This window comes from Monodelphis domestica, chromosome 8 (assembly GCF_027887165.1).
Source record: "Monodelphis domestica isolate mMonDom1 chromosome 8, mMonDom1.pri, whole genome shotgun sequence".
Classification (NCBI taxonomy): Eukaryota; Metazoa; Chordata; class Mammalia; order Didelphimorphia; family Didelphidae; genus Monodelphis; species Monodelphis domestica.
This window is the reverse complement of record NC_077234.1, coordinates 252,532,779-252,542,157: the sequence shown is the minus strand read 5'-3', so window position 1 is coordinate 252,542,157 and position 9,379 is coordinate 252,532,779. Positions and strand designations below refer to the sequence as shown.

The window sequence follows — 9,379 nt, the reverse complement described above, 5'->3', positions numbered from 1 at the left end:
AGAACTTTGTATTTTTATTGTCATAACAGCAAAGTAGAATTTAATTTATAGATGCTGAAAGCTATGGAACTGAATTAGGCCAACAGAAATAGAGATGCTATACAGACATATGTTTACAAGCCAGTGGGGAGGGGAAAATCCTGAACCACGTGTAGTTTATTCAAAGCTAAAAAACAGGACTGTGATAGAAACTAGGTTTAGGTTTTTGTATTTTTCCCAAAGTCCTTTCCCCCCTTCTTGAGCATGTACTATTTTAATAATAGCAGCTGAGGAGATATAAAGCCTCGTTTATGATGAAACTCTTATTTAAGCAAAATTTATCTAATGTAAGATTATAAATCCGCAAATACACACAACGGGAAAGAAAGCAAGTATGACCTCATCTGTTTATTCCTCTGCTAAAATTTATTTTAAAGATCTTTATTATGACAAATCAATATGACAAGGTTGTTCTTTTGCTGAAATAAACAAAAATCAATGAGCCATATAAATAGCTATGTGCTGAATAATACATAACCAATATTTTAAAAGGTAACCTAGAAAAAGAAATGTATCTTTGAATTGTAACTTTCCCAAGCCCTCCAGCTAAACTAATGTTACTGTCCTATTATGGGATTTTAAAAAATATGTAATTCACATTTAAAGCAAAAAAAAAAGACCTTTTGCGTAAGTTATTTTTAAAAATGCAAAGGAAAAGGAATGAGAAGAGTGGCAGAGGGGGTAGAGAGATTGTTAAGTAGAGACACATTTCAAATTATTTTGAAGTATTGTTATAATGTGTTCTTTAACTTCTGCCTATTGATTCCTTCTCCAATCTATTAAAATTCCCCAGTACTTATGAGCTATTTTGGGAGTAAGAAATTTTAAATTAAAGCATTATTTCAAATATTTATAAAAAGAAACAAATAATTCTTAGTTGTAGTTCTAAGGGCATAATGAATGATAAACAATTATTCGAAATAGGAGCAAAACAATTATTTTTTTTTCAATGTAACATTGTGTTCTTTTAGCACATGTGGGTTCTAGGACCCATAAAGCTCAATAAAAATCTGTATATCCCTAGTCATACTGAAATTAATTTCTCAGCAATTGAATAATATTTTATAGACACATTTGTATATTCAAAATCCACAGGTCATCTTGCATCCTCCTTTGGTAGCCAAAGATGTCAACTTTCTTTTATTGCACATTCTCCAGCACCATGTTGGCTCAATTCATGTTGTTCATGTATAAATCATAGCTCAACCATTTTATGCTTTCTTTTATGCATTATAATAACTCCTAAAAAAGATAGATATGAATAATCTCCCATCCCTCCTTTGCTTGATATTGTATTGCGATTAGAATATGAAAGAATTCCTTCTAGTGAAACTGCTAATTCTAAGGAAAGGCAGGAATGATCTGCAGACAAAGCTTGTATCCATTTGTAATCAAGATCGTTTGGAGGATGGAGGAAAGAGAATGTTATGTTGTTAATCTTTCTCTTTATTTCATTTTAAAATTGCTCTATTTAAATCCATTTTAGTAAATGGTTGTATTTTTCTCTTTTAGTCTGAAATAGATTGAATGTGAAACCAGCAAACAATTGTTTTTAAAAAAAAAATCTTTTAAAGATGGAGGAAAGCAAATTTCATAAAAATTGTTCAACTTAATGTTATCTGTTAATATTTTGAAAGAAAATGTCACAGTGTTATAAATGGTATGTTTTGCTTTCAGATGTCAAATACTTAAAAGAAGAGGATGCAAATCGCAAGACTTTCACTGTCAGCAGTACCCTTGATTTCCGAGTGGATCGAAATGATGATGGTGTAAAAGTAATTTGCAGAGTTGACCATGAATCTCTGAACTCCACACCTCAGGTAGCGATGCAGGTCCTAGAAATCCACTGTAAGTAGTCACTATTTTTATCCCCTCAATTCATGCGCCAAATAATTTCTTTTACTTTTTAAATAAAATCAAAGCTGTTCATCTTATAGCAGAACTACAATCAATTAATGAAACTTTTTCATGTTAATGGTTTTCAGAGAGAAGGAATTCTTATCTGAATTTCATTATTAACAATAAAGAAAAATAAACGACTCTTTGTAAGGTTAAGAGACAGCAGTGTCCAATTTTTTGTTGATTAAAAAAATCCATTTTTGCAAAACCAAGTAAAATATGATTGTGCCTGAAGAGCCCACTGAGAGTTGAACCCTAAAGTCTACGAAGTATAATCGCCATAGTAAATGTACCCCTGCCTTTCAAATGGATTTTTAAATGATTTTATTTCAATGTAGGACAAAATAAATAGCTAAGATAAAGTAAGCGTTGGGCTAGAGATGGGAAATTCTGATTTCTGAATTAGACTCTACCCTTTCCAAAGTCTTTGGAAGGGTGACCATTAAATAATCTTACGTTGATTTTACATCCCCTCTAGATGTTACCTTTGTTTACTACAATGAAAAAGGTTGGCAGTACTTTATAGCTGGAGAATTCAAATGTAAAGCCTTTCCCATCTGTATTTTTATGGATCCAGTACCTTATGTGCATCCAACTGTCCTTTCGGAGATTTGACCTTCTCCCGATCTATGCTGTCCTTTGTTGTGTCCCAACTCTTTAGCTGTTTAATGCAGTCTTTGTCCACGGAGGCCCCCTCAGAAGGGTTATTGGTTGTCAGACTGACAGATTCCTGACCAAAGCTTAAACTGGTCAGCCGGGCGGCCTGTCCTCTTCCCCACGGGAGCATCCCAGTGAAATCTAATAAGCTGTTTCATAGGGCATGTCACTGCTCGGGAGGCGCCATATATTGTGTACTACTTTGTGAAGAAAAGTTCCTCCGATAAAAAGTTATTTTTAATTGTTGCCTTTTTTAGTCATTTCAGTGTCATGATTTCCTTCTTGTATCTTTTGATCAAGCAGTCCCTGAAGTGACCGACACATAATTTAGTGTCACAAAATTCTTTTACTTATGCTCTTTTCTGGTCAGCAAAGTCCGTAAGTGAAATGACTATAGAGTTAAGTGATGATGATAAACCCCGATTTCAGCCTAAGACTGGAAGCAAATCAAGGTAGTTTGCTTACGCAGATTCCGGGAGAAAGCGAAGACACACTTGGGTAGTCTTACTTTTCTAATGGCCTTTTCGGCTTCCCAAATTCTAGAAATGTGATGAATTCTTATGGGCCCACTGCTTTTTGATAGAGCTACCCACATGTACAGGCGCATCGTATATCTTTAAACTACGTGTGTGAATGTCTATCTGTAGGAATATACAGATGGACATAGGAGGCCGCTGGGTGCTGGTCTGGAGTCAGGGAGATCCGAGTTCAAATCGTGCCTCACACACTTCTTGCCCGTCTCCTCTGAGTGCCTGACCAAGTATCCCCGGGAGAAGAAAATGGTGAATGAGCCCAGGACCCTGGTCACGAGCCCCAGTGGATAACTGCGTGGGCGGGCTGAGAGAGAGTCCGCGGGGCCAGAGGAGCGCACAAACCTCTATTTACTTATAGCGGTGCACAAACATAGTATTTGCTTGGGACGCCAGACCCATCGCAGAGCCTTCACTCGGTCTTAGTTTAGTGACTCCGTGTCTGCGAGGCAAACAAGAAGCCTCTTTAATTTCCTTTTCGCAGCATCTTCTCTGACGCTGTGCATGTGGAGGAGCTTAATTAAAGCTATTTTACGATCATGCTGCTCATCCCTCCAGGGCAGAGACTGTCCCATCGTGTCAGGGGGCACCTTCAGCAGCTGGTCTCCACGCTATCGTCAAGCAGGCTTCCGTTACATTGAGTTGGAGCCTTACAACAGCCCCGAGGACGGAAGATAGCAGACAGCGACTCGACTTTCTCTTTTTTTCTTCCAGCCCCCAAAAGCCTGTCTCCACGGAGGGTCCAAACAGCCCTGAACGCTCTGTGCAGCACACACAATCCCAGATTCCATGAGAGATCTCCGTCGACTGTCGTAAAATAGCAACAATAAACGCACATTCGCAGAGCTCTTCAGATGCTTTCCTCACACCCTCCATGTGCCCTTCACCTCGTTTTAGGGGTGATCCCGTCATTCCGTGGAGCGGGAGCCATCCATCCACACGCACACCGTGCCTACTCCACCCCTTTGTCCCCCTTTGTAGGGGGCAGGGCTTCTTACGTTGGAGGCCAGCTAAGCGTCCCCTCAGGGGGACTTCCATGTGTGCTTTCTAGTTCTCATATAGAATCAGTTGCAGAAATATAGAAAAAGACATTAATGCATGTTGGACAATAACCAAAGAGCCACCAAAATGGATCAAGAAATCAATCAACAGGCTTGTTGCCAAATCTGTGATAGGCGCTGGAGACCCAAATAGAATGAATGACACATTCCCTACTGCCAAGGAACTAGGGCTCTAATGAAGAAGACAAAAAGTGCCTATATATATATATATATATATATATATATATATATATATATATATATATATATATATATATATGCATATGCATATATATAAATGAAATGTATATATGGAGTGACAAGGAGAGAGGGAGAGACAGAGACAGAGAGAGAAAGAGAGACAGAGACACACACACAGAGAGGGAGAGAGACAGAGAGAGACAGAGAGAAAGGGGGAGAGAGAGAAAAAGAGAGAGAGGGAGAGAGAGAAACAGAGAGAGAGAGAGAGGGCAAGAGACAGAGAGAGGGAGAGAGGGAGAGACAGAGAGAAAGAGAGGGGGGAGAGAGAGACAAAGAGAGAGAAACAGAGAGAGAAACAGAGGGCAAGAGAGAGAGATAGAGAGACGGAGAGAGAGAGAGGGAGAGACAGAGACAGAGAGACACAGAGAGGGAGAGGGAGAGAGAGGGAGGGAGGGAGAGAAAGAGAGAGAAAAGAGAAGAAAGAGATGAAGAGAATATAGAAAATAGATATAGCTATGTATATAGAGAATAAATGTAAAAATAACAAATGCACATTAGTTGAATAAAAATGAGTTTATGAAAGAAAGGAGTTGCCTTTGGAACCCTCAAGAAAGGGTTTATGTAAATGTTGGTGTTGAACTAATTCTTGAAGGAAGGGTGAGATTCTAGGAGTCTGATGTGAGGAAGAAGTAAGTATATTATAATGCTTGGGGAATAGCCACTTCAGATCCTTTTGAAAGGTCATGAGTAAAAAACAACAACAAAAATGCCATTTTGGCTGGATCAATGAAAACGGAGAGAGAAGTACTGTCCAGTGAATCCATCCAAATAGGGTGAAACTAGATTGTTAAAGATTTTTAAAAGTTACACAGAGGCATTTATATTTGGCCCTAGAGGGAATAGGAAACTTTTGAAGTTCATTGAGATTTGGGGAAATGATGTAGTCAGATGTGTGCTTAAGGACAATTACTAGAGCAGCAGTAAGTAATAATAATTAATAACAACACTTAAAACCCTTCATAATCTAGGCTTCTGCTTCCTTTCCCATCTTACACTTTCACCCCAAGGTGTATTTGATCCAGGGACACAATTCGGAGGACAAGACTCTCTTGGCTCAAGATATTTTCTCTGTTTAACCTCCATTCCTGACTTCCCTTAAATTCCATCTAAATCTCTTCTTCAGAAATGTTTCTCTTCCCCTCCTAATTCCAGTGCTGTCCTGTCTTAATTATTTCCTACTTCCTGCCTACATACCTTATTTGTACACAATATTTGCTTCTTGCCCTCTTCTTTTACATTGTGGGATTCCTGATGGCAGGAACTATTTCTGTTGTTCTTTTTGCATACCCAGCTCTTAACAAAGTGCCTGGAACAGGTAGAAAATTAATACTTTATGACCAACTGACTGTGTTTAGATAACCCTTTACATTTTTTAAAGCACTTTGCATACGTCCTGTCACTTCATGATCACAATAATCCTGGGAGGCACATGATATAATTTCTATTTCATAGATAAGAAAATTGAGACTAATGGAGGATACGTGACATGGCCATGGCCATTTCTGAGGCCAGATTTGAACTTAAATCTTTCTGAGAGCAGGGCAAGGATTGTATCTCCTATCCTTTCTAGCTGCCTCTGGTCAGAGACTAGGGTGAAGAGAGACTTGAGACAAGGAGACTGGATAGGAGCCTGTTGCAATAATTTGGTAAGAGATGAGTTATAGAAGAGACAACTGTTGAGATTGGAAAGGTGGGGGGCAGCTGGGTGGCTCAGCAGATGGAGAGCCAGGCCTAGAGATGTGGGTCCTGGGTTCAAATCTGGCCTCAGACACTTCCCAGCTGGGTGACCCTGGGCGAATCACTTGACCCCCATGGCCTAGCCCTGACCACCCTTACCAATACACAGTACTGATTCCAGGACAGAAGGTGAGGGCTTAAAAAAAAAGGAATGGAAATTTAGGATTATCAATCTGGTCAATTCTGCATGAGAAATTCTGTATTTAGAGAGTTCTTGGTTCCTAATGAGTGGTTTCTACCCTAAAATGCCCATTTATTTTAAATTAGTTGTTTTTTGTTAGCCCAGGTTATGCTATTGTGGTTTATGCAACGTTCTAACAGGCGCTTCTTGAAATGTACAGAACATTCTCAAAAGCCAATTCATGAGTCAATTTCTATACGGCACCCATGGCCTGAAAGCCAGGAGGCATGTTCAGGCGTGTGTGCTGCGTGGCCGTGGGCAGGTCGCCAGGAGGCATGTTCAGGCGTGTGTGCTGCGTGGCCGTGGGCAGGTCGCCAGGAGGCGTGTTCAGGCGTGTGTGCTGCGTGGCCGTGGGCAGGTCGCCAGGAGGCGTGTTCAGGCGTGTGTGCTGCGTGGCCGTGGGCAGGTCGCCAGGAGGCGTGTTCAGGCGTGTGTGCTGCGTGGCCGTGGGCAGGTCGCCAGGAGGCGTGTTCAGGCGTGTGTGCTGCGTGGCCGTGGGCAGGTCGCCAGGAGGCGTGTCCAGGCGTGTGTGCTGCGTGACCGTGGGCAGGTTGCCAGGAGGCGTGTCCAGGCGTGTGTGCTGCGTGGCCGTGGGCAGGTCCTTCACTCCTCAAAGTGCTGGAGGACTCTGAGGTGACAGGCTGTGACTCGGTGACGTGGATTGGCAGAGAGACCCTTCTTTCCCTAGAAGTTCTGTGTGCAAATCAAAGGCTCCGCCCGAGCCCTGACCTCGTCCCCTCAGAGACGATGCCAGTGAAGGGTCAGCGATTGCAGGCGCGGCCGCTCTGCCGTGTCTCTTTGGACTTTGGACGGACCTCCCTCCTTCTTCTTCCTCAGGCAAGCCCGGCTCTTCGAAGCCTCTTCTGGAGTCTTTGCAAAGATGCCGGAACAGCATTCTGCATTCTGCTTCCTGCCTCCGCCCACTTTCTAGACGAGGAATTGGGCCAGCAGGTTCGGGGTCTGCCAGGGTCCCCCGGCGGGGAAGGCTCTCAGCCTGGATGTGGACTCAGAAGGAGGAGTTCCGGACTCCGGACCCAGCCCTCGGTGTGTCCCCCGGGACGCCAGGCTGCCCTTCACCTTCCTCGGGAATCCTGGGAATAAGCACAAAGGCTGCGTCCTGTAAGCAGGCGGCGGCTTTCCGTCCATCCCATGCTTGGGAAGCGCCTGCCTTGGAAAGAGCGTGACGTCGCTTGTGTGCTTCCCTACATGTGGCGAAGCAGATGGGGTGCGTCAGTTTGTACAATATTGTGTCAGCACCAAAGAAGGAGTCACGCGGGAAACAGGCAAGAAAACAGTTTGGGATCGCTCAGAGCTCCTTCTCTGCCCTTACGTGGATGGCACTTACAGGAACGAAGTCAAACCCTTTTGAGGAGTCCAATGAGGGGAGGTTTGGAAACTCGCTTAATGAGACCCCTCGGAAAACTCTGGGCGCCGCACCGGAGCTTGGGGAAAGAGTGGCCCGAGTGTGTGATCTGCGATACCGGAATACTCCAGACCATCCTGTCATCCCGAGCCCTTGACATCCGTAGATCCCCGCCGGTGCAGAAAGAAAAGAAGGTCCACATGAACAAAGACTCCTTGGAAGAGATTCCGATGTGAGCAGTAAAAAATATCCAGGAGCACAAAGCGCAGCCATCATTTGCATGTTTAAATGAGATCAATTAGGTTAATGATGGATGAAAATAAGAAATCCATGATTTACATGCAGAATAACTTTGAAAACTCGGGGCTTCATTTGCTTCCAAAGTTTTATCTTTCAAAGCAGCCAGCTGGTTCACATGTTAATACATAGTCATCGTCACCCCTGTCATGCCGAGACATTTCCAATCGGGTCTGCCTGCGAACTCTAATTGATCAGCATTTCTTCTTGGCTAGCGGCCATCAGTCAAACTAGTCCTGGAGCTTCCAACCCAACTTCCTCTGCATTTCTGTTTTCTTTGTTTCGTCCCCTTGCCACGAAGTTACCGCCCATCTAGTGGCGTGTGATGGAAAAAGATGGCACCAGATACTTCCTGGCACTGTCGTATGGGCATGTTACGAGTTGGCAACTCTGTTATTGGGTAGCAGAAAGAAGACTTCCTTCTGATGTGGACGTAGGTGGGATTCAAGGGTCTGCTTGTTGCCAGTAGCCAGGATAACCTTCAGAAATCCCCAAAAGAGGCATTTACAGGACTCGATCTCTCAAGTCCTGGCCAGAAAAAAGAAAAGAAAGTGCGGTTTACCTTAAAATTTCATAAAATTAAATAAGCATTTCCATTGGCTAAATAATGTACTTCTTTTTTGGAAAAACAAAACAAAGTATTTACTGGTCCCATTAATCATGTACTTTAGAAGTAGATCTTACCTCTTGGCCCTAAATGACTGTGAATCACGGCTGTGCTATTGCCCCCTCACATTCTTTAGGTATGATTTAGATGTTTTTATTAATTTTTATTAATTTATTCAATGAAGATTCACTGGACAAGGACTGTATCCAAAGTGTTATGGCGACTTTTTTTATAACAACTCTATGAGGTAGGTGGTGGTTGGTTAGCCATTTTCAATGATGTCCATTTTTGTGATCCCATTTGGGGTTTTCTTAGCAAAGATACTGGAGTGGTTTGGCATTTCCTTTTCCTGCTCATTTTGCAGATGGGGAAACTGAGGCAAACAGTTAAGTGACTGGCCAGGGTCACCCAGCTAGTACAACTCACAAGGATGAGAGTCCCTGATGCCAAGCTCAGTATTCTATTCATTGTGCTCCTGTGGTGGGCTTTTCCGAGAATTTTTAACAGATGTATATTTGTACGTGTCTGTATATATGTGTAGATACACACATGGATTTATTTATGTATGATCTATTGATAGCCTGGAAGCTATAAACACCTAAAGCACAGGGGCTATGTGTGTGTGTGTGTGTGTGAGTGTCCCTCAGAGCTATTAGGTATTTAATAATGAGCACTTTTAGTACATATTTGTTGATTATGGCTTAAATCTAAGGGAAAGAAAGCTTGCTTTTAAAAATGTTAAATACTGTTGTTGTGTAAAAGATTCCA

General features: G+C 42.4%; 1 protein-coding gene across 4 annotated transcripts in view; it reads left to right on the top strand.

The window, feature by feature from the left end:
- CADM2 (cell adhesion molecule 2) overlaps positions 1-9,379 on the top strand; it is a 1,288,026-nt gene that overhangs the window by 1,130,309 nt on the left and 148,338 nt on the right. For all 4 annotated transcript variants that reach the window (XM_056807166.1, XM_056807165.1, XM_056807167.1 and 1 more), the window contains one exon: positions 1,717-1,887. In XM_056807166.1, the coding sequence (XP_056663144.1) occupies positions 1,717-1,887 (171 nt within the window). The remainder of the gene's footprint in view (positions 1-1,716; positions 1,888-9,379) is intronic.